Source organism: Botryllus schlosseri, chromosome 14, assembly GCF_051294905.1.
Source record: "Botryllus schlosseri isolate E-star chromosome 14, Bs_hap1, whole genome shotgun sequence".
Taxonomy (NCBI): domain Eukaryota; kingdom Metazoa; phylum Chordata; class Ascidiacea; order Stolidobranchia; family Styelidae; genus Botryllus; species Botryllus schlosseri.
Genome location: NC_137249.1, coordinates 11,877,366 through 11,903,912, shown reverse-complemented (window position 1 = coordinate 11,903,912; position 26,547 = coordinate 11,877,366). Strand labels below are relative to the sequence as shown.

General features: G+C 40.4%; 2 protein-coding genes across 7 annotated transcripts in view; both read left to right on the top strand.

Moving 5' to 3' along the window:
* The window catches only part of LOC145456587 (uncharacterized), a 32,794-nt gene extending 27,446 nt beyond the window's left edge, over window positions 1–5,348 (top strand). For all 3 annotated transcript variants that reach the window (XM_080334724.1, XM_080334723.1, XM_080334722.1), the window contains 3 exons: window positions 3,131–3,197; window positions 3,257–3,376; window positions 3,436–5,348. In XM_080334724.1, the coding sequence (XP_080190850.1) occupies window positions 3,131–3,197; window positions 3,257–3,376; window positions 3,436–3,855 (607 nt within the window). In that variant the 3' untranslated portion in view covers window positions 3,856–5,348. The remainder of the gene's footprint in view (window positions 1–3,130; window positions 3,198–3,256; window positions 3,377–3,435) is intronic.
* An 11,176-nt stretch (window positions 5,349–16,524) lies between these two features.
* The window catches only part of LOC145455611 (fibrocystin-L-like), a 65,415-nt gene continuing 55,392 nt past the window's right edge, over window positions 16,525–26,547 (top strand). For all 4 annotated transcript variants that reach the window (XM_080333594.1, XM_080333591.1, XM_080333593.1 and 1 more), the window contains exons 1-6: window positions 16,525–16,830; window positions 16,893–17,037; window positions 20,255–20,366; window positions 24,018–24,199; window positions 24,323–24,441; window positions 24,533–24,646. In XM_080333594.1, coding sequence (XP_080189720.1) covers window positions 16,533–16,830; window positions 16,893–17,037; window positions 20,255–20,366; window positions 24,018–24,199; window positions 24,323–24,441; window positions 24,533–24,646 — 970 coding nt within the window. In that variant the 5' untranslated portion in view covers window positions 16,525–16,532. The remainder of the gene's footprint in view (window positions 16,831–16,892; window positions 17,038–20,254; window positions 20,367–24,017; window positions 24,200–24,322; window positions 24,442–24,532; window positions 24,647–26,547) is intronic.

The window sequence follows — 26,547 nt, the reverse complement described above, 5'->3', positions numbered from 1 at the left end:
GTGCCAAGCATAAATGACAGATTAATCCAGCCCTTACAGCATTCAAGACTTCACCACGACAACAGCCTAATAAGATCAGACAAAGTAGTGTCAATGTCAAGCTTTATATCTGTATTCAATGACGATACATCCCCTCTGAAACTAGAAATTCGTTTGCCACTTGCATAAGCGCCTTTGCAATATTTTTCCGCTTGTTTTTGTGCTTTCCATCAATGAAATCAAGGCATACAGGCTACAACGGTTACATTCACAATAAGCCATCATGTCATGTATTTAAAGATATTGTGAAGCAGCTGTTCTTTGTTCATCATGTGTTTCGTTACTCAACATGTTCTGAATTAATCCTAAATAATGATTGGCGGACCAACCTACAATGCGCTTACAGAATCACCGCCGTTAGCCGATTCCTTTACCAGCTGATCAACAAGCCGCCAATGTCGTGATCATTGAAGCGTAGCAGATTAGCTAATCAAACGCCGTGATTTCGTGATAACTAGTCTGCTTGCCGTTCTATGGTCGCAAACACGCCCACTCTACGGCAGCTACTTTCAAACGCATTTAGACAAATGTTAACGACTTTCCCGTGAGCTTATTGCAGGTTCATTGACGTTTTTTAACTATAATCTATAGAATGAGACATGGATACGCATAATTTTGAGATTTTCCAAATTATGGACAACCCTATTGTTCACGAATGTGCAGTTAATGCCATAGTTCAAGTACAAATGAAAAGTAATTGTTCTTTCACAAAAAAATCGATTAGATATGTGAAGCAATCGATTACGATTACTTCGTAATTTTCTCTAATGTAATCGATTGCGATTACGATTACTTGAAAATGATGTAATCGTCGTAATCGATTACGATTACTAATCACTAGGGCGATTTTTTTTTGACATGTCAAAAAAAGTCAAAATTAGGTCAAAATTGTAGCGTTAGGTCAAAATTTGTCAAAATTGTTTACAAAATCAGACATTTTTTGACCTCTACATTTCGTTTGTATCGTCGATTTTGCGCTGTCTGTGAACTTATCATTTGATAATTTACAGCCTGTAGCCTACTTTATAGGTCTACCGTTGCAAACGGCCCATCGTCTGCTCATTGTGAATCATAAACGGTCAAATGAAACAAATAGTGACATGGTTTTATGGTCAACGTACCGCAATATCCTATCTGAAGCAAGACTGCTTGGGCACATGGTTCTTACATCAAGAAGCGCAAGCTGAAAAATTGTGATATAGACAACATTGTCAGAATGAAGCAACACGGTGCATCACCAGCAATCAGTGTGCACACAACTTTAGTGTTGTCAGCTAACAACTGCTGCTGTCGAACGTTCTTTCTCCATTCTTGGCAAGCTACTTAGTAAGAACAGACACTTTTTACCCGAGATAGCGCAGTGGTATAATCCGCGGCTGCAACACCAATGGGTGTGGGTTCGACTCCGACCAAGGTCGACTTCATAATTCCGATAGCTAAGTGTTGGAGGTTTACCTAGGCTCCGCCTCGCCACCTCATCCGCGTAAGCGGTGTCTTACAAAAAAGCCTATAGAGGTGGGCCGTGCTATATGTTGGCGGTTACGGAAAATAATGAAGAATATCGGCCTGGTGTAAATGACCATAGTAGTTGACAAACACCATGAATACCACAAAACAAACAAACAAAACAAACACTTTCTACCCGAGAATGTAGGAAAGTATCTTTCGTTGTACTACAACAAATTTTGATTATTCCACCATAATACGTTACAATGTAACAACTGCAATTCTTCATAGGGCCAGATTTCGTTAAAATACTAGTTTTTTCATGTAAAAATGTGTCAGTTTTTGAGCCAAAAACGTTCTTTCAGGCCAATCTACTTTGTAAGGACAGACAGTTCCAACCAGAAATGAAGATAAGTAATACAATTTTAACATTATGTGCGAAAACACCTAATTTGCATACGTGAGGTCAAAATTTGGTCAAATTTCAGTTTTTTTAGGTCAAAAAAAGTCAAAATTTAGATTTTTTAGGTCAAAATCATCCGTTTTTTAGGTCAAAAAAAAAATCGCCCTACTAATCACGATTACCCCATGTCTTGACTGTACTTTACCAAAGTTTAGTGCGGTCCGCATTCGCCATAGGTTGGACATATCTGAATATGTTTGGCCATTAATTGCTCAGTCAACACATGGTTGCGCGTTAAAAACCACATTTTTTCAGTCACAGACAACTTTTTCATAGGGGTGAATTTTAGCTCAAATATCGGCCAAGGGGGGCACGAGACGAAAAAGGTTGGGAACCACTGGCCTAGGAGTTATTCAATTGTATATCCACAGATCACATTAAGCAGCTTATTATGGATGAAAGTAAAATTTCCATCGTGAGGTGCAAATAAAGCTGGTATCTGTTATGGCAGAGGTGTCAAACTTGTGGCCCACGGCCAAACGTAACGGGCTAAGACCTGAGAGTCTGATGATTTGTTCTCTGCAACGCATAATCTTACATAAATGAAGTCTCATTCACTAAACAACAAACTGGGATAGATTTTGTGTAACCCTGCAATTCGTGTGCGTTCGCGTACCTTGGCTTTAACCAAATGTAGATTGAGTGAGTGATATTTTGAATCTATGGGGATCGATTTATATCTAAGTGTAAAAATTTCAGGCATGGCACAGTCAGAGGTTTCGTAAGCTGTTTTTATATGACAAATAACCATGAACTGGAAAGTGGACAACCCAAAAGTGTTGCAGCTGAACGCTAAGAATATAATTTCTGCTATCACTCGAACAGGGATACGCCAGCAGCACATTTCATATCGGAACGTTACAGCAGTCAGCAATTCACGTACAGAATGAATGGGGTGACTTTGAAATGATTGTTTTGTACCCGGCATTGCTTTGCATGCGACATATTTGAAGCCTCTGCGCAATACAACACATGTTTAGAGAGGTGCAAACTCAGGTTTCAGTAGCGTATTCATCTTTGTACCGACAAAAGTAGTCAAGTGTGGATTTTTTCCGTATCGTAGTGGAAATTTACCATGCGATACTATATCCTCTGGCCAATTGACCAAAGTGTTTGACGCCTCTGTGTTCGTCTCTGCTTGGAGGATATTTATTTGGCATTCAAACTGATTTGATGTACCAGCTCTAACAAAGTGTCAGCTGCTACTGATTCTACGCCAGAAAATACGGCGGAAACCGAGGAGAATCTGGTAGGTGATGCATTAATCAATTAACTGTTTGATAGACAGACATTGTCCGTTGTTTTAAGATGAATACTTCCACATCTCGCACACGCTCCTATGTTGCCGACATAATGAAATCCATGTTGGACAATGTCTCAGCCCGACTGAACCGCGCAGGAAATACAGCAGAAGCCGAGGAGAATCTGGTAGGTGATGCATTCATCAATCAATTGTTTGTTAGACAGGCAATGCCCGTTGTTTTAAGATGAATACTTCTACATCTCGCACACGCTCATATGTTGCTGACGTAATGAAATCCATGTTGGACAATGTGTCAGCCCGACTGAACTGCGCAGGAGATAGCTCAGACACTGTTTCTAATCCATCCAGTTCCGATATTTCCATATTAATGAAATCCATGTTGGACAATATCTCAGTCCAACTGAAGAACGCATGCGATCACTCAGACACCCATTCTTATATATCAGCGACCGATGCAGATTTACACAGTACTGGATTCATTCCGATGGAGGATACTATGTATGGAAGTATTGGAACAACGAGTGATTTGTTGTATCTGAATGAATGCACCGATGAAAATTCAAATTCGAGTGAAGGCAGAGTTGTTCAATCATCCATAACACTTGGTGAGGACGACCAATCTGCATCTTCTACAGACCTCTAGGAAATAAAGCCGAGATCAGGGTCTAGTCAGTGAGAACATTGCTTTAGAAGTTATAAGTTACGATACCGACAGAACCTGACAATATCAAAATTTTTCTTGGCAGAGCAAGATATAGAATTTAGAATCCCACTCGCTTTATTCACCACGGCTTTAGTAGAGGTTACAGTCGTAGTTGGCGAATGAAGCACGGGCCGCCTAGGTAGACGCAGGAGACAGCGTTGATGTTGCTGCTCTGTCAAACTGTTGTGGTTGACTGCGTGGATGCCGATAATTTACTGAACTAGGCCTATTCCGTATTTTCTTGAACACGCCATTGCTTGTATTGAAAATTTGAGTTATTATTTATTCATTAATTTAGTTATATTTGGATATTAAAATCAGTTATTCTGTCTGTACAAAGCTTTGCTTATTTACATTGTGATGCGTGCATATTCTCAAATTCAGACTGCTGTCACCAGGGAACGTAAACACTGCATAAACGCATGTGATTGAAAGTTATATCAAGTTCTCTGTTATCGCGCTGTTACGGTGCAAGCATTAACAATTAACGTGGTATGAGTTCGGCGCGGTCAACCAACATCTGAAGTGCTGTTAACCAGAGGTGGTCAAAGTAGTCAAGAAAGCTACTCAAGTAGAAGTAGCGACGAAAAAAATCTACTCAAGTACGAGTAGAAGTACTTCTTACATAAGCAACCTAAACTACTTGAAGTAGAATTGACTGACTTCAAATCTACTCAAGTAAGTAGATGTGAAAACGATCGTAATTCGTTCGCATGGACTGTCAAAAGCAGCAAATGGAGCTATGCAGAAGGTGTAAATAACTTGATTCATATTGATAAATCCCAGGAGGTGTCGATCTTTGACAGAATAGGCAGTCGTTCACATCATTGGATGTAAATGATAGTATTGATATGGAAATGCGATACTAATCCTTTGTTTACTCGAACACCCCGTAGAGCAGTGGTTCTCAACCTTTTTGGCTTCGCCGACCCCATTTGACCGTCACGGACCCTCGCGGACCCCCTCAAGTTTTAGTTCAACTTTAGCTCTATTATGGTGCAACCTTCATCTGTCTTGTGCAAATATGAACTGCTGTAGGCTTGTGATAAACAGCAAAATAATGATTTTTCTTGAAGATAACATCATACTATTTATGTAGAAATTGGTGGACTTTTATTATTTCAAAGCTAATTTTGCTGCTGTATTTCTTGAAGTACGTGGTCGTGTCTTGAATATCCGCGTCTTCGTTTTGATATGAACGAGGAGTGCCGAAAACCATTTCCGCAAAGATAGATGGAAGCTAATGCAATATTAACGCATAACGCTTCCGACGATACTTTTGGTGTGATCGCAACATTTATGGCACCAAAATGAAGAAACACATATTTTATGAACATATCACGTCCAGCATCTAGCGCAGGGACGGGCAACATACGGACCGCGGGCCGGATTCGGCCCGCAGAGAGTTTTTACCGTCAAAGTGAAATCCTAATCTAAGAGTACAGACAAATTGTATGCTTCAAAGAATGGATCCACGTTTTCCAACCAGAGAAAGACTGTCATGAAACGACTTGTTCTGTTCTGGTTTACATATATATTTACGAGCGAACAGTTTCGACCTTGAACAATTGAACATTAACAAGACAAGGCTGCATACCAATATAACTGGTGATATGAATTTCAGGGTTGGAGCGTAATGCTTTGGTAGCAATGAAACACTCCTTGTTCATAAAAAATCAGCCGTGTCGATAGGGCATCCGCAATAAGAATGCGCCATATCTGATAGCCGAGCTTTAAGAGCATAGGTATATTATTGTCCGATTTATGACGAGTGTCAGCCGAAAATATTCGGGTTCATTTCAATATGAATATACTATTCAATTGTTTATTAAACTTCTGTACATCCAAGAAGCTGTTCCTTTCATTGGGACAAATTATGGAAATACTTCGGAAATTTTTATTTCAAACGGCTGTTCACTAATTTGATGAGACTGATTGACGTTACTATCTCCATATTTTTATTTTTTCTACAAACGTCAACAAAACGTCTCTAAACAGCAATATATTTGTATCAGCAGGTTATTGGAAAAGTGGCAATGAAAATGAGTTTCCACACTACGATAGTCCATGTCAGCCGATTATTATGATGATATGAGTCATGAGGTTTTAGCAGTTGTGGTGCGAAACTGCCTCATGCTTTCTCAAATTAAAAAATAAAATAAAAATTAGGTTATCAACAATTTTAAAAATTTAGAGGTCTCGCGGACCCCCTGAAATTGCTTCGCGGACCCCCGGTTGAGAACCGCTGCCGTAGAGAATATCATGGCATGGCGCCCTTTTCCATATTATAAGGCCCCTAGTTCAGTCGAAGAGCAATACGACACTATCCTATCGTTTCATTGTATCGCAGTTTTGTGGTGTTTTGAAACGATGAAAATATTAATAATGGTGTTTTGAAACGATGAAAATATTAATAAAACTGACTGAATGACTGATGGAGAAGTTGTGTCGGATACGGCTAACACGAAGTTACATTATGGCATCCTCTGTTGGGGCGCTGCCAGTAAAATTGCACTCAAGCCACTTCAAAAACTTCAGCATAAAGTACTCCAAATCATAGCTAGCAAAACGTTTTTGCACTGGCGCCAAATATGAATGGGCGGAAAACCTTGAGAAATTTATAAGGAGTATGCGACAAGATCCGTGGCTGGATCAATTGTACAAAAAAGACAGTTTAAAGATTTGTGAACTTCATTCGCGTCATCTGATTTGTTGAAAGGTGAGGAATTGATTCTATTCTGTACTCTTCATCATTGCTTAAGCAATACAGAGTGGTGGGCTACCTTGACTATATATTTTTATTCCCATGGTAGCTGACAAAACGAGTTTCGATTTAGTGCATGCATCGTTTTAATGCATTTGCTCTTGCGAACAGGACACAGATCGTTGAATTTGAAAATTGGAGCAATTCCAACCTTAAATTTGCCTGTAAATTGACTAGATTGTGTTCTCATGACTTTATAGCTGTGTCGAAAACTTCATCGCGAATATTTCAGCAATGCTGTTCACTGTGATGTTTCATGTGTCCAACTACTCCTGATTTTTTGCATTTTCAGTGAAAGAGAATATTGTATTCAGTATAACGAAAGACTGAATGGTTGGGTTCGTTGATCTTGGGGAGTCGAGACCTGTAGATGATGAACCAGCTACACACGCTCTTCAAGTTTATGCCAATGGCCTGGTAACGTCTGTTTCCAAACCATTGGCATACGACGCAACAGAGTCGATGGCATCATTTCAACTTTCGAGTATATTCTGGAAATGTGTCGACATCTTGGAGGATTGTGGATTTCGGGTAGCTGAGTTTGTTGCTGATGGACTCAGTGCAAATCGCAAGATGTTCCAAGAGCTGAATAACTTGAACTTGGAGTATCCTTGCAAATGCAAAAATATATTCAACCCCCAGCATGAGATATTTATGATTTTCGACCCTCCCCATTTGTTAAAAACCGTATGCAACAACCTCTACGCCAGCCGCACTGGTGGTACGAAACTTCTCAACAAGGATGGTAAATTTATTCGGTAGCGGCATTTTACGGCTGTTTGAACCGACGGAATTGAGATGCTGCAAATTGTTGGATGCACATTTTCGTATACAAGGCTTGGCAAAGATGCGGGAGATTTTTGCTGCTCAGCTTCTGTCTAATAGTGCTGCGCGTATTATGTGAGCGAGGAGAGGCTAAAGAAGCTTCTGCGTGGTTTGCCGGTATTTACAAGTGGTTCGACATGAATACATCAACCAAGTTCAGCTACAACGCCGATTTGAAGCCATATTGCAGTCCAGACAATTCACGCTTGGACTGGCTGGAAAATGATTTGTTGCCTAAAATGCGAAAATGGATAGATTCTTGTGCTGAAGGAACAGCAACTGAGAAAACCAAAAAATTCTTGAGTCTCGATAACCATTAATGCATTTAATAACCCTGGACAGGTACGGTCAAATCGAATCCTTATTCTGCACTACAGATATTAATGAATTTGGTGACACCTTGATATCATATAAAATTACGGAAAAGGGATATTCCTCATCCTACCAATGATTCGGGAAGAGCAAGCAAAGATGGACAAACATCTAAACAAGGCGAGGCCAGATTTCATCAAGAGTAGATACGGCATCATTCGAGTCGTAATTGGCCATTTTTGAGCCAACGAAGGCGAGCGTACTGCTGCGTTATTAGGGACATCATCCAAATACTTATCCCAAGTTGAAGATGACAAAAATTGATATCTAGTACTGTTATTGCTTAAAAACTCACGCATAAACTATTTTTGTTGCCCACATGGTTATTTTTGCATCGATCTAGTTCTGTACAGTTGCATATTAATGTTACTTTTTTAAAATGCATGCATCATTATTTCGGTCATATACTCATGAATTAGGGATTTGAGGATTAAATTATGTATTCGTAAATGTTCCATCTGTGAATGTATGTGTCTTCATCATTTCTTTACATAACATGATAGAATCCTGAAAATTCAATTCTGTATTGTAAGGCATCGAGATTTTGTGGAATGGTCATGGATAGGTGGCTTTTTTCAGAGGTGGGTGATGTATGCAGCGTTGCTACTGAAGTAGTGGAAGTATTGCTACAATGATTTACTCAGGTTAAAATAGAAGTAGCGAAAATATAAATCTGTAGAGTAGCCTACTTTTAAAAAGTTCAAAAGTAGATTTGGTTGTTCGCTCGGAGTCAGTTGGAAATAGTCACTTTTGAAATTGCAGGGTGACGCTTAGTGACTACCGCAAAATGGCCATTGAATATGTGGGTGCTATTTTCAAAACCCAGGGATATCTATAGATATCCTTGGCAAAAACAAAGTGGGCTTGATATTTAATTATATATAATGTTATTGATGTTGCAACATGATGGAAAAGCGACACCTGAAGTTGGAATGAAGGTTGTGTCACTAGCAACAATGGTTGAACGTCCGCGACTGTGTGAACATAAGCCTCGTTGGTCGTCACAAGGCTACATCACGATCACGGGGATTGCGTATAATCGCGAGTCGTCAATGTGTGAATAGGATTTGCGATATGCGCATGACGCGCGAAATTTATCTTGTGTTCTAGGTGTACGACTGTACGAAGTACATATACGTGAATCAACGTTTATATGGCAGCGGTCCGCTAGCATAATCAGAAAAAAAATCCCAGACGCGAGAAAAAATGCGCTTTTAAAGCTATTCAACACGTTAACGCTAATTGCCACTGATAAATATACCCAATGAATTATAAATCATCGCTAGTTCCTCAAAGAAGTATTACTGATGAAGCCTTTGTTTACAGCACAACTGTGTATGCGATGAAGCGTGACCAGGCACACGCTGAAACGCAGAGCTCACGGTAGTTTCCAATTATTGTACATATATCATTGGTGAACAGCGAACAATGTACGCTTCATGAAGCTTGCACAGATCACGATAAAATGTATAAAACACCAAAGTATGGAAGTATGGAAATGTCGTTCCATACCATAGATTAAAATCTTCCATTCCATACCATACTTGCATTGTTCCATGTTCCTAGGCTTACCATACGTCCTCTTTTAAGAGGATTTGTCCTCTTTTTTGACTTTTTTGAAAGTGTCCTCGGAGGACGCCCTTTTGTCCTCTTTTTTGAGATTTTGTCCTCTTTATTGAAAATTTAGGCAGATTTAGAGCAAATTGCGAGTTATATGCCGCAAATTAGCACAGAAATGAAGCTCCGGCGGGTATTTCGGAGTGAAAAACGGTGATTTTAGCTCTGAGCGAAAAGATGACCCTTTTTTTTTTTTTTTTAGTCATCCACCCGGCAATGTGGAGTAAAAAACGTTATTTTGAGCTCTGAGCAGAAGTGATGACCTTTTTTTTTTTTTAGTCAACTGATCACGAAGTGGGAAAAATTAACCGGTTTTTGAGAATTTGATTCCTGATTTGCCAGTTGCAAATTTCTGAAAAAGTGTCCTCTTTTTTGATTTCCAAAATATGGTAAGCCTACATATTCCATACCAAAATATCGATCCATACCATACTTCCATACCATACCATGCCCTGCCTTTGAGTACGCTGATTAAACCACAGCGTGAGTGACAGCTGTAAAAATTGTAGGGTTACCACATTTTGGAATCGGGAAAGGAGGACACTTCAGAAAAGTTAGATCAAGACCGAAAACAGTCGATTTTGCTATTTTTGCTGAAAAATTTGTGGAGTTGACTAGAAAAGGTTGTCACTTTCGTTCGGCTCCCGATTTACACGCTTTTTACTTCAATTTTGTGGTGTTGACGAAAAAAAGCTGTCTTCATCATTATTCGACTCCCGAATGGCCCGCTCGATTCAGTGATAATGAGGGTAAGCCACTGTACCTAATATGTCAAGATTCGCTCATTAATTACAAAACTAGTAACATGAATCTTTATTACACGAAACCAAACACCAAAACTTTGCCACGAGTTACCCAACGACGACAGATTTACGGAATAATAAGATAACCGAGCTGAAATATGCCTTAAATTCTCAGCAGCACTTAAAGGAACTCCTCCGCACTGCTTTGATGTCATATATCAGCCTGATTTCAAACACCCAGTAGCCCCAGAGGATCACCAAAAGATAATTAGCCTACATTTCATTGTGACGTAATGAATTCGCATTTTTTAATTTTTGTGTTGTGGCTCTTTCAAAAACTAAGATTTTTGATATCCGATTCACGCTCGAAGCAGGTCTGCCCACCCCTTCAGTTTATGCCATTTTGACTAAAATGAAGCTTTTCACACTTGCCCACCTGCCCAATCTCGTGACGATCAAGCCGGCACTGTGTATTATTACTGGTCTCTCCGGCATCCTCGTATCTGTTCATTACGTCGCACAGCATATGTCGTGTATAACGTAGTTGATTGTTAGGAGTATGTGTCCCGTCAAAACACTCGTGCGTGATTCTTGACGCATTCCATTCCACGTCGGGGTCTTAATTCAAGGTATCAATTTATTTCACAAAGGAGTTGATTGTATTGAATACAGGTCACAGCCGGTGTAATATAATTTGCAAAAGCTATTGAGCCACTGAAAAATCAAATTCCCATCTAGGCTACCACTGTTTCCTCTGGTGCTGATGAAAATGTGCGCTATTTTTGACCATCGATTTTTGCCAGACTTGGACAACTAGATAATTGTAGTTGTCTAATTTCGCTAAATTAGAGCAATATTCCAGTAATCTAATTCTAATCAAATTTGTGAAAAGTTTCTATGCTCTAATTCCAATTCTAATCTAATTCCTGAAATGTTTCTATGGTCTAATTTTAATTCTGCCTAATTTGTTTTCCTGAAAATTCCTATTTGTCTGGGGCATTTTGCAGCGAAAATATCACTCTCGCGCAGGGAAATCCATGCAGCGCCGAGCCACCATCGCCATAGCATTTATTGTGCAATGAATAATAGCCATGCTGGCATGGTAGCTTGTAGTCTGCGAACAATATTCTAGTTTCGCTCACAAACGGAACGGCAGCAAAGCTTGTTCACTTTCATGCCTTCAACTACAACCAGAAAAAAAAAGAGGACGGCTGCTTCAGATTTAACCAAAGAAAATATATCAGAGGATGAAGTGGAAAGATATTTCGCAGCACAGAGTGATAGCATGGCCTGTGATGTTTTGAGTTACTGGAGAAGAGAAATAAGTTTGTCTCATCTCAAGGATGCTGCTGCTCGAAAACTCGTAGGCATGACTGCAACATCAACTCCACCAGAAAGAGTTTCTGCCATGCAGGAGAACCGTATAGTGCAGGGGTCGTCAACTCAAAACGGGTTGCTTTTCAAACTTCGTAGAGGCCGCGGACCGCTAGAATGCATGCAATATCGTAAGGAATAGTGTTGTTGGGCAAAGACGAATGGCTTTATTTAAAACAACAGCAATAATTTGAGACTAAAATCAATTTCAGCATTTCAAAATGCTTTATTTCTCGTTCTTCCAAATTCACACAACAGATCGCCGCAAAATATGACCTCGCAGGCCGCGTGTTGACTGTTGATGACCCCTGATATAGTGCAAAACGAGCAGAACTTGGTATACGGACATTACCCATTCTGGTTACGGGAATGCATTTTGATTTGATATGAACTGAACTTTTTGCTTTATTTATTTCTCATTCACAATTTCATTCAATTTCCGAGTTTTTGCGAAGTCAGTAATTCTAATTCTAATCTAATTTTGAAGCTGTTTAGCTCTTATTCTAATTCTAATCTAATTCGGAAAAGCTGAAAGTTTTCTAGTTGTTCAAGTCTGATCTTGCTGGCTGATTCATTAGCCCAATCGCCCTTCGAAAGGCGATCGCCTTCGGGCTAGTGGTATCGGGGAAAGATACGGGGCGCGATTTACTCGTTGAGTTTGATTTGAGTTTATTATTAATAATTTTATCCACCACCACATTGCTGTTCAGTGTTCATATCCTCGTCTTTGATATCGCCACCCTCCCAGTGCATGTTTCCAACGACGGCGATCGACATTGTGGGCGCATAAGCTACGGGGCGATCATAAAAGGGTGGGTTGACGATATAATTCTCCTGGGTCACGTTTAATTTTAGTAGGGTTACAATATTTTGGAATCGGGAAAGAAGGACACTTTTTCAAAATTTTCAGACTTAGAATACCGGAGGAAAATCTTGAAAAATTGTAAATTTTCCCCACTTCGTGGTCGGTTGACTATGGACGTATGATAACCCTAAATTTTAGGTCCCAATTAACTATATTCATATACAGCAGTGGTCGGGAACCTTTTTCGACGGAAGAGCCATATTGGCCCAATATTTTCAATTTTAACTCCCAAAGAGCCATACCTGTCAATCAACTGTTACGTCACAATTGACATCCGTGACGTATTGGTAGCACTAATACATGGGATTCGCAGTGTACGTCATAATTTTTGCCCACGTGGATAGGTGTAGCCAAACATGGTCACTACAGCGGTACATACCCACCACGTGATACGTCAATAACGTTGGGTTCTGGGAGGAAAGTGAGGCAGTGCCTCAGATTTCGTCATGGATGAGTGATGAAAATTGTGAACATTTCAAGGGTTACTGGTACCTTCTATCAATGTTTATGAATGACTAGATTTTGAATAATTTTATTCCCAAAATCACGGAATTTTCATACGTATACAAAGCAAGAATAGAGAGGTAAGGCCCAGATGAGGCACAGACGGGCGAACCCTCAACTGTGTGTAACAGCGCAACTCATCGTAAATAGCTTAGAATTTGTGATCACTGATATTAATCAAATGTAATTGTCGCGCTGATTCTGAAAATCCAAGTATTGATCGACTTCTAAAATATCCGGCGTAACGTAATGCTGCGTTACTCACCTGTATTTTTACGGCGGTGCTAGAAAGCTACTAACCAATAAAGAAGCTATGGCGTTGTTTTTATTTTGAATTTTCAATTGTGAATGTCACTTCCAAAACATTTCATTTCTCGGCGTAGATGAGGAAGACAATGTGTATTTGAAAACTGCATTGTCCTACAAGTGTCGCCAGGTCTGCTATTCTCTTTCGTCAATCAAGGTATCGTGGAATCCAAGATTTCTAGGTGTGCGATAGTTAGATCGAATTCGTGAGTGGTGCTTGTCGCCGGTCCGGTTCGACAGCAACTTAAATTTGACGATTTTGAAAAGAGGGTGGTACGAGCCCCTAACCCTGGATACCCCACTGTATTGACCTCTAAAAGACATGTTTATGCTGCCACAAGAATAATTATACTCGCTGTCATGAAAATTTACCAACGAGTTGCTGGAATATTGGTAAATTAGGTACAAAATTGAAAATTTCTCAAAGAGCCATATCTTATACCCAAAAGAGCCATATATGGCTCGCGAGCCATAGGTTCCCGACCACTGATATACAGGGACGTGAATTTAGGTTTGTTGGTCTCGTAGTCAATTTTACAATTCCACACATACTGGGAGTGTAAAGACTTGTTTCACGGCCAGGGGTTATGAGGGCATGGTTGAGAACGCTCGGTATGTGCATGGTCTGGAAATACTGTAATAAAATATCCCTAGCCATTGTCTTATGACCATTAATCTCTGCCACTCTTAGTCGGATAAGGCGGTAAGCTACGTTTCACACGTAGATATTTTCAATCACGATTGAAAACCGCCCACCAATCCGATTGTTGTATATCTCCCTCGTGTGGGATGTTGATGGATAAACACGGTATCTCGTAAGCCGATATCATTTCCGAATTTCGTAACAGTATGTAACGGATATAGACGAGAGAGTTAATTAGAACTAGGCAACAATGTACGAAACCGCATCACTTGCGACTAACGTTGATTGGGATATATTGCATTCTATTGTAGGCAATATCAAGACAATCAAGGAAAATAGTCTAATGATAGCCGAAGAACAAAGATCACACACTGTTAAATCGGCGACTGGGCCAAGGTGGATGTTAGATTGACTTACCGTGTATACTTGGTCTTTTCGACATCCTCTAATATGATCATTACGTGGCATTGTGTCCCGTTTCGCAGTATTCATAGTGTGTTTTGAGCAGTTAATAATCATAAAACCTCCGACTATGCGATTAAGGCAGCACCAGCAATACAGCATCTATAAGTCGGTGCCACTGTCATTCTTCCAATAAATGCAGTCATTGGATGATCGAACGACAGATATATCTATTTATAAAGTTCAACGTGTTAGTCAGCAATTGGCGTGAATCCAGCAGTAGCAACATACAAGCTGAAAGATTCATTGACTGAATGTTATGCCATCAGCTTCCAGGAGAACACATGTAAACTATTCTTGTTAATAGAGGTTTTCATATAGGCTATATGTTCTGTTCATTTTCAAGATGAAATTGGCTATGAAGTACGTTGTACGTAACGAAATTACGGTCGATATTTTTGTTCCAATACAGTACGGTACGAGATTAAGATATCTCTATCGTACCGTACGGTACCGTACTCTTTTCGTACTTCTTGTTGCGGAATTGGAAAAGTCGAGCAGAATTCTAATGCAGGTGTGTTGCTTTCCGTGGCAATATCATCTATACCGCGTTATAGGAATTGCTATGCTTCTTAAATCCTTCCCCGGATCCACCAGATCGATAAGGTGATAAGTACCACATGTGTAATTTTCAAGAATAATTATCTCAATGACAATAATCATAATAACTAGGGCGATTTTTTTGATTTCCAAAACGGAAGATTTTGACATTAATAAAATCAAAATTTTGACGTTTTTTCTACCTTAAAAACTCAATTTCGACCTAATGTATGTACATTAGGTGTTTTCCCATATAATGTTAGATTTGTACTACATATCTTCATTTCTGGTTGGAACTGTCTGTCCTTACGAAGTATTTTGGCCCGAAAAAAACTTTTTTCAGTTGAAAATTGACAGATTTTACATCAAAAAACTTATATTTTAACTACATCTGAACCTATGAAAAATTTCAGTAGTTACATCACACCTTATGGAGGAAATAATTTAAACTTGTTGTAGAGGCTACAGCGAAATATACTTTCCTACATTCTCGGGTAGAAAGTGTCTGTCCTTTGTAAGTAGCTTGCCAAGAATAGAGAAAGAGCGGTTAACAGCAGCAGCAGCAGTTGTTGGCTGGCAACGCTGAAAATTTCGACTTTGTAAACAATTTTGACAATGTTTTGACCTAACGCCACAATTTTGACAACATTTTGACTTATTTTGACATGTCAAAAAATTGCCCTAATAATCACAAACAAGAGTAGAAAAGCGATCAAGATATGGGAAACTGAAAACGGAATGCTATGTGACGACGTAAAATTTACATTGTGCCGGGAGTGACCGAACTAAGCGGCGCTACTTGAGTACAGGGGTTCAAAACCAAATGAAGCATATTAAGAAATACCGACAAACGTTGGATTCGGTACGATCCAATACGTAAATTTATTGAGAACTCTGCATATTCACGGTATATCTTGGACGCGCAGTTTCAAAAATATGTAACTTCTGTAATATCGTTCAATGTATTTTAAAACGTTCTCAAATAACAGCACAAATAGTCGCATCGCCTTCGCGTGACCATCTCATGACCGACGATCCAGTGAAACGTCGAGACCACTATCAAATAGTTGCACTTCTGCTAATCACAATCGCAATCTCGATTCTCATTTTCAATCACCTGTTCATTCAAAACCTCTTGCCAATTCTTCATTTCACTGTAATGGTATATTGCATAGGAATAACAATTCGACCCTCCTGAAATTTCCAATGTTTCCTTCAATGTTGCCATTTTCCTTAGGGGGTAGCTTGGTTACTGGATAGCGTGTGTATTTAGGACGCACTAGAAAATATCCTAATCACATGATGCAGTAAGATTCGATGTTGATAAAGCTGCATAGCAATTCGTAGCGCAGTAGATGACAATGCTAAGGCCATCAAAGCAGTCAGAAGTACGAATCCTAATCCGCAGAAAGAAGAACAGAAAAAGTGCGGTACGGTACGATAAATATAGTCAATATATGATTTACTCGATGAAAATATCGTACCGTCGGCCTACTTTTCGCGGAAATCCAATCTTACTGCACCGTAGCCAACCGGTTTATTGGCTTTGACTGGTGATTGAGAGTTGTAGGATTGGGTTTCCTTATATATTTGTTAATTTATATGGTATTTATCATTCCAGTATGCTCGAAAATTGAGAGCTATTACAATAAAGTAGTTCATTTGGACAAGAGATATAACTGCGCCTGGAGTGGATCTCACTCAGGTATCAACAAATTGTTGATGATGAAGCGAGACGTGGCCATAGCGATGTTGAATACTTTTTCGACTGTGATTTTGGTTGTTCTCCAAAACTCCGCGATGATCAATGCTGAAGAATTCGAGTATCCTCGAGTTACGAGCATATCTCCTCACACCGGAAGCACTGAAGGAGGAACACGATTATACATTTTTGGCTCTGGTACATCATTGTGATAAAGACTCCTATAATGACATATATTACCGCAACTTATATTTTGATAGGATTTTCGTCTAGCGGAAACCTGGGTGCTCCCGGGGAAAGTGGGGACTTGGGAAATAAGGCATACTTAATCAGTGACTCCCAAAATATTACCTGTGACGTGGAGGATGACTCAAGCCACGAAACAATGATAGTCTGTTACACCAGGTAAGTGTATTTCGTTGATGATTGCCACGGAACATCACACTAGCGTTGCTTGGCGCGATGACCCTACACTAAATAGTTAGTAGTGTGGAGGGAAGTATTGTAGGCCCATGCAACTGGAATTATTAACCTTTGTTTTATCACGTGGCATTATCCAGAGTGACCAGACCTAGGAATTGCTGTTTCATATCAAATATCCAAAAGTTTCATGGACGGCGTTTTAAAATTCCGTGAAAGTAGTTAGTTATCGGTTAGCCTTACCAAACTATATGTCAATGCCACTTGAAGTAGGAAACGAAAGTATCCAAACGTAATGAACGTAGCCTACTTGACAATTCCCAAAATAGCGTAGTTCATCGCCCCGTAAATATACATTGCAAGTAGACGACATCTACTTGAGTACTTCGAAAAAGCAAATAGGCCTATTCATAGGCGCAGACTTTTATTTTTGCATGGGCTGACGGCAGGCGCGTAGCCAAGGGGGGTGTCGAAGCCACCTTCTTTTGAAACGCAAAACCCCGTCCTTTTGAAATGACCATTCTGACGCTAATATTCTGTTGCAATTCAACAAGTCGTATTATCAGTGTTACGCGGGGGCCGCGATTATTTAGCGAGATTTTTGTGCACGCACATCGCACAATGTAACGCGACACGATGTCCCGCTGAGATGATTGCGAAATTAGGTTATTGATTGCCGCGCACTCGGCATTCGTCACTGGACTGAGCAGTAGCACGGCGCGACAATTCTGGAACACGAAAGACAGACAAGATTATGATTACAAACGCGCGCGACCAATCAGTAATCATCCCTTATCGCCAACACAATGGGTTTTCACTTGGTATTGAGCAGCTCGCATCGTGACAATTGGTTCTCGCATCACGACAATTGGTTGCTGATTAAAACATCGATTTTGACTGCATTGCTGCATTTCCCGATTTACGTTCGCAAAGCATAACAGGATTAATATTATGTCCGGAATTTCACTGTTCAAACTAGCGTCCGGGAGGAATTTCTAAAATATGCCAAATGTCCGGAATTTTGAAGACTTGACGTAGGCTCATAACTTTTCCGTAAATCAGCATAAAAACAATATTTTTTGGGGGGAATATTTATGCTGATGCATGGAATTTTTCTTCGCGCTGCAAGCGATTTACGATCACATTTATTGATTTTACTATGGAGACTACCACCATCGCAAAAAGTGCAATAAAATATAAATAAAAACCACCTTCATTTACTGGAATAAGCCTAATTGTAATCGCAATTATAGGAGAATGGTATATTCCAAGAGATCGTTAAGGTCGTTTGAATGCTAATGCTTTATTCAAAGATAATAGTGGTTCCAAACGGGAGGGGGGGTTGTTCGTTTGCCTTTATTCTGGGGTTTGCGAATATGTTGAACGTTGTTGTTGTTGTTTATTAAAAGGAAAATTTGGCGCTTATCACCTGTTGGTCTTTTGCGCCACGGTCAAGAATTGCGTAATAAATGAAAAGCAGTCAATGATGGCGTACGATATGTTGAACGTAAGCAGCTTTCAAAATAGCCCGTGAGTAAGTCTGAGCAAAGGTGCTTACTTCTTTTAGTAATCAGCTCGTCAAATCTTGATGTGGGCCACAGAACATTTTCAAATTGTAGATTGAGTCGCCACCATAAAAGGTTGGAAACCACTGGATGTTTTTTTTTTATAAAGCTCAGTGGTGCGCGCCGGCAAGTTGCATAGATGACCCGATGGTGTGGGCTCAAAATCATTGTTTATTTGGGCGGGAGGGGGCTGAAACATGTGCTTAACTTAACGGGTAACAAACTGAGTTTAGAACTTGACTACGTCCGAAAAATCTTACTTGATAACGGTTACCCTGAACACGTCATCAGCCGCGGCATGGAGAGGAAATTAACGCAATTCAACGCAGAAAAACGAACAGAGCCCACCGCACGAACAATAAAAGATGTTTATATCCATTTACCTTGGATTGGCCCCATTTCCACCCGCTTTGAAAAACAATTGATTTCTGCTGTCGGTAAATGTTACGACACAGTCAAAACCAATGTGGTTTTTACAACAACACAACTGCTCCCTTCAACACGCAAAGACGTGCTTCCTGCACTTCAACAAAGAAATGTAATGTACGAATATAGGTGCCACTGTGATTGTGGCTACGTCGGAAGAACGTCAAGACGTCTGCAGGACCGCATAAACCAACATGTCCCCAGATTTATCAGAACACGTGCGTCACGCGATGTGAAAAGCTCACCCTTAACTCATCCACTTAAGATTGATGCTGATCGATCAAAGGCCATTAATTCTGCCATCGGCAACCATCTGTTGGATAATCCGATTTGTGCGAATAATTATCGAGACGACCGATTTCGAATCGTAGGGCGAGGCCGTTCACAATTCCATTTGTGTGCCTTGGAATCAACTTTTATCAAAATACACCAACCAAAACTCTGTCAACAAAAGGAGTTCGTGTACCACCTAAAAATAGTACATTGAACGCTCTCTCATTCGAAATTTCATGCTGGTGACGTCATATTTTGTGATACGATTGTTGATATACAATGTTCTTTCCAATTCTCTACTACTTGCTTACGATTACCCCTGACGAGTGTCAGCCGAAAATATTCGGGTTCATTTCAATATGAAAATACAATTTCATAAAAAGAAGGAGAACGTGAATTCGCTCGTCTGAGAGAGGGAAGATGGTGTTTCTCAACGCAAGCGTGTCGAAATCGACGTCTTAAACGAGGTTGCTTCGATTGTCTGATTAAATCACGGATTACAATTTATTGGGGCGTTTTAAGCACTAGTTCGTCGTCGCCGACGGACTGCGTATTTCGATTATTCGCGCGGGTAACGGTTAATGGTAGATAGTAGGCATTTACGCGCTATCATGGACTCGCTAATTGGCAGTGCTGATGATTTGAGATCGCAGACGGCGGGCGTTTGCTCTTATTGTATGGGGTGGCCGCCACCCCATAAATGTGTCATGGGGTGGCTGCGCCAACCCGCCACCTCGTAACTCGGCGCCTATGGGCGGCCTATTAACAGTAGTTATCCACTGTCTCTGTTTACATATTTCCTAATGATATTGCATCCTTAATGGCACACAGTACTTTCCAATATATAAAATTAGGAAATGGTATATATTGAGTCTGAAATGCCTCATTGAGTGAACTATCATCCGGATCATCTGTATATATTATCATACCTTTATTAGACCGATGATGGAAGACCAACCCTATTTCATTCAAGTGACTGTTGATGGATATGTTGTCCCATTCGAGGAAAATTGTAATAGGCAACCAAGAAGCGGATATTGTCAAATTATTGTGAGTATACGTAAATGCTCTTAGATCATGTGTAGAAGTACTGTGTACTATAGCAGTACTTCTCAACCTTTTTCAGTTTGCGACCCACTTTTTATCCAAATTTCATTGCGCGACCCACCAGACGGCCTTTCGCGACTAACGTTTAAACCACTGCTCGTCGTAGCCTTATTAAAACCAAGATATCGAACGATGTCAAATCGCGCACGACGCGAATAAAATTTGAAAGAAGTTCAATAATTCTCCAAACAAATACTCCATATTTTATGCTGATTCATGATTCATGGTTGGGTGCGGTAGTTAAGCTCCTGCATGTAACAGATGATTACAGACTTGAAATACTTATCTAAGCTCCTCGCCCTCCGATCTGCTTAAGCGGTGTTTTAAAAAAGTCTGGAAGTGGACCATGCTCCAAGTCGGCAGATGCGCAATCATGATAAAGAATATCGGCCTGGTGTAAATGATCATTGTAGTAAAAAATCACCAAGAATACCACAAACAACAGCAGACGAGAAAGCGCATATCCAATCAGCAATTCGTCTATTACGTCGAACTATAGATAACTAACCAACGGATAGATATGCAACACCCGTCGTCACGCTCTCTTGCACGGAGGAAATTACTGCTTAGCCATCTGAACGCAGCATAATTGCAAATCCCATAGCTGATGACCTGAGCGCTCAAATTAAATAAAGTTGATCTTATTTGAAAGCTACTGTTGCACTGATTTAAATATGCATTACAATCTGATCAGGGCAGCGGAACCCACTCAAAATACACCTGAATGTCTGAAAATTTGCATTGTTGTAAACAATCGCAACCATGCAAGGGCCATTGTTATGGTCATTGGGCTGCGTCGCTGCCATTGTTAGCAACAATGCCGATTTTCAGACTTTAAAGGCTATTTCGAGCTGGTTCCATTCCCTTAATGAACTTTTAATGTATATTCAGCACCGTAACTGCCGCACCCCAAAAACCCCAATTGGGGGGGGGGGGCGAGCTCGAAGGGGGCCCAAAATTATTTCGTGAATTAGCATAAATCAGAGAGTATATTTTGAAAATTTATGCAACTTTTTCAAAAATTTTTCGCGCTGGCCGCGAATTCAAGTAGCCATGTATCTTCATTATTGGGCATTGGGCCATTACCGCGCCACGACCCACCAATACATACAATCAAGTTTTAGGTCATATAACATGCGACTCCAAGAAGTGTGCCAGAGCGATCGACAGCGAGAAAACCTTGGCCGAAATGTTCTATGCCCTTATGTTGACCAAAGACTTCGTTATGTATACAAAATACATATAGGTTTAATAGTCCATAGGCGCCTAAATGACTGGCGCCGAATGTTCCTGTCTTTGCAATCTGAACCTCACAAGACAAAAACCATCCCGCTGGGAAAAATTTTATGCCAGTGAAGAAATACCAATTTGAAATCGTGTGCGACTCTTAGTTTAGAAGCCTACGTTTGGGCGATTCTATATTTTTTGATATAGCAGACTGGAAGTCATGAAATAACATCATGTAAAGAAGTCATATCAACGGGTCCGCCCGCCCGAAGATGTTTAATTATTATTTACGGGCCCTCCCGTTTTCAAGACACTTCACTCAGCTCTACCGGTAAATCTAATTACGTGAGTAGAGAGGACAATAAATCGATAGCATAATATATATGCAATCGCCGATCTGATTGACCGATTTTATCATAAATCATGGAAAATTTGCGCGCTTCGCGCTGTCTCACAATGCAGTACAGATGATTTCGTGACAAACGCGAACAACGAGATGGAGGGGTCGTTTCATCACCCTATGGAAGCCCAAGACCCACGTTTTTGGGGGCCTGACGAGGTGCTGTTTCGTTCCTACCAACGGGTATACGCCCTGTAAATGGCTGTCCCAATTCCGTTGTGCGCGAAAGCGTAAATAGGTCACTCTCGAAGCCATAATCTGTGGCGGCACAGTTAGTCTGCGACGCACGTGTTCTCAGAGCCCGCATATTCAGGTCGGCGCGCTCGCGCAGCAGTCGTAAGATAGACAATTGGCTCCATTTCGCTTCATTTATTCTTTTATTTCTTATTGAACCGCAGTATCATTGAACCTGGTAAATCTACAAGTTTCTGACCACTAATTACTACTATTTGGCTGTTCTGTGCTAGTAAAGAAAGCTCCTTGGATCTGCGTGTGTGATCAGGATTGCAAGAGTACTCAGAGCGGTCATTAGTCAGTCAACTAGTGCGTACAACGGGAACTGTAGCTGTAGCGTCGACTCCAATCAAGCACTATACCAGCGTGTCTTGCAACAAGTCGTTGCAGCGACCGCTACACGCCCGAAGATGTTTAATTATTATTGAGTGGTGCTACCTTTTCAAACACACTTCACTCAGCTCTACCGGCAAATCTGATTACGTGAGCAGAGAGAAGATAAAAATTGATAACAATATATATGCAATTCGCGATCATACTGACCGATTAAGTCATGAATTTTAGAAATTTTCCGCGCTTCGCGCGCTTAGGCGACAAAAGCTGATTCACTAAAGAAACTCCCAACGCATATCATAAATAGCGGTAAACAGGGTATCGCCGAATAGGGGGGCTGGGGGGCGAAGCCCCCCAGAAGTTCGGTCTATAACCCTATGGGGGGCCCACGACCAAAGTTTTTTGGGGGGCCTGGCGAAGTGCTGTTACGGCCCTGTGTATAATAACGCGACAGTAGCTTTCAAATATGATCAACTCTATTTAATTTGAACGTAATTTCGTCCGGGCAAGAGAGCGTGACGACGGGTGTTGCGTATCTATCCGTAGGTTAGTTATCTATAGTCGAACACAAGGTTATGAGGAGCTTGCGTTGCGGCAATTTTTTGCTGATTATAACGACAAATCGGGCTGGATTGCGGCATTTCCCGATCAACGTTCACAAAGACTTTGGAGAAAAGAATGAATTTCAATCTCACGCATACACAATAGCGCACTGTCGGATTTCACGCTCCAATCAATATAACTGTGACGAAAATCTGGCTCACGAATTATTGCGAGCACGACAACGTGTCTTGCGGAGCTTATGGGCGCAACACAATTTAATTAGGAGGGGGAGAATGTGCAGTTACTCTTCAAATTTTGAGAATATAGAGTGTTTGGAATATTTGGAAAATTTAAAACGACTTCGCGACCCATCTGAAATAGCTTCGCGACCCACCGGTTGAGAAGTACTGTACTATAGCACAACAATGCAAAACAATGTCCTTATCCTCAAATTTGCAGACGATGTATACATATTTATATATAAATGCATATCAGATGATCTCCTGTATATTTTATCAAATAGCAAGCAAGTTTGCCACAATTATAGCCTGTGCTGATGGTGCAGCCATACTCTTCTTTAAAACTTTCAAATAACTTGTAGGAGCGGTCGCTGGAAAAGTGACCATTGTTACTTCATAGCCAATAGAAGTTACTGTAATGCAAGTGTAGGAAAGGTGTATCCAATTCCAAAGGTGATCAAATTATTTTGTGAGAGTTGACCGTGAAGGCAAATAATTTTGAAGATGGATCGGCCAGATATGAGTCATCGAAATACTTTGCTACTGAGCAACTCTGCCTCCGCTACAATATCTTGGCATTCTAGTTTTATGCAATAATACGCACCAACTTTACCGCAGCCTCGCTGGTATAAAACACCACGTTTCTGGTCGGCGCATGTGGAACAGGAGGGCGTCCAGTATCCATTGCAAACATCATACTCTCCTGGTGGTCTTGTGCGTTGGGAAGGAAGAATATTCACACAGATCTTTGGAAGCAATAACCAAACGAACAGCAATGGTAGAACAGTATCGATCAGAAGGTAGGTGGAAATATGCATGTTATATCAATCGAGCCCGCTCTGTCTTAGGACATAGTGCTGGCATTAATATCAGGGTATACTGTGATTGATTGGAATTTGATGCCACCCTGCTTCTATTTTCAGAGCATATGTGAGGGGACAGACATGCGACTTGCTGGCGGAACCGGATGTGTTTTACGGATTGCAGTTGACGAGCGGAGACAACGGCTTCGTAACATGCAAACCAACATCAACATATATAGGTCATTGTCCAATATGTCCATTCTATTGGTTTGTGTTGGTGTTGACATCACCAGCAAGAAATCAAGATACCGGCACTCTCCTTTTATCCAGGTCCACAAAATTTCACCATGCTATTGACTGAGGATTTTGGACGAGCCTATGTCGACAACAGCCTGAGAAAAATCAACGGAAGGAACAAAGTATACAACTTTCAAACTTTTGCAGGTATGGCCCTTTGTTAGGCATCATTGAAATACGTGCCAGAATATTGCGTGAGGATGAGATATTGTGAAACATATTCATTGGAATCGCTCTTGATTCAGTTTGAACAGTGTTTTTGAATGAATATTCCGCATCGCGTATAATTGCCGCTTGCCAGTGACGTGCGGTAGATTCATGGTTCGTATCACTCGTATCAGCATAGTGTCCTATATGGTGGGGACACAGCGAGATTGAACGGCTTACTGCATTTGGGTTACGTCATACTTTCCATTTGGCCAAATGCAATTTTACGGCCACTTTTTACCGGCTGGCCGAGGGCTAAATTTGGTGAAACGAGTAGCAATGGAAAGTTACTGCTGTACTGATTACGAAAATATAAATTTTATACTGCCATGGCCCTGGAACCCCCCAAAAGCAGCCTCGAATTTTACATTGTGGTGGAGTTTGGCATTGTGATACAACAATGCTGTCTGACTCTTGCTCCTGAGCTGCAGTCTCGTTTTGCCAGACAGCATTGTTGCGTTTGGCCAAATGGAAAGTATGACGTAATGCAAATGCAGTGAGCGGTTCAATCTCGCTGTGTCCACACCATTTAGGACACTATGGTGTCAGTATCAGTTTATTAGGAATAAAATCATTTCAAAACACTACAAGACTGCGGCACAATTAAAGGATAGGAAGGTGTCGAAACGTCTTGGAGTAGTCTTTGAAATCAGACACCCACCGAGACCTAGGCGATGTAAAGAGGAAGCATGCAAATTGCACAGCACACTGAATGAAGAGTAAAAGAAGATATTAAAAAAGGAGGCCCTGACCTTTTAGAGTCAGATTTACAAATATAAATACCCAAAATGGTGGCTGAATCAGTTAGCGACTTGTTTCTTCACTAGGGGTCTTCAAAAATGACTTTTTTTCTCAAATCGTACTGGCTACTTGATAAAATTGTTAGGTTACCTAGTTTAGGTCTACACACCAAATTTCATTCAATTTCAACTAGTAGCCGCATTGCTACAGGAGAAGAAAGTTTCTATTTATGATATAAAAATAAATTACAAAAAATTTGAAAATTTTCTGTTCACCCCGTGAAAGTGTTAGGTTGTCTATAGAAACGATGTTCACCAAATTTGGTTCAATTCCAACCAGTGGAAGCGGAGTTATTGTCATCGAAAAATTTGTATTATTATAAAATAGTATTTACGGTGACCAATTCTTTATTTATTTATTATAGTGGTGCCCACCGTAAATACTATTTTATTCGAATCCAAATTTTTCGACGGTAATATCTCCGCTTCCACTGGTTGGAATGAACCAAATTTGGTTAACATCGTTTCTGTAGACAACATAACACTTTCATGGGGTGAACAGAAAATTTTCAAATTTTTTGTTATTTAATTTTATATATTAAATAGAAACTTTCTTCTCCTGTAGCAATGCGGCTACTGGTTGGAATTGAACCAAATTTGATGTGTAGGCTTAAATTAGGTAACCTAACAATTATAACAAGTAGCCAGTACGATTAGAGAAAAAGTCATTTTTGAAGACGCCTATTCCTCACATTAGCACTCTTCACTCGCAGGCTACGCAATTCTTTTTCATTGTATCGCAGTCTTGTGATATTTTGAAATGATGAAAATATTAATAAAACTGATGATTGATTGATTGAAGGTACGATACTATACTATCCACAATTGAAGGTATAGGTATGGATGGAAAATACATAATGTATTATATATCACTGAGGGAATGGTTTTTCTCTGCACTACATGTTGGCCGCCGCAAGAACACGCACGACCCTTTTACTACCCCGTCGGTTTGCGAAGTCGATATAGCGCATTTTATGACTTCACTGAGATTGTCGGGTTATTAGTTAACAGTAGGTGTGGAAAATCCATCTGTGCCTCACT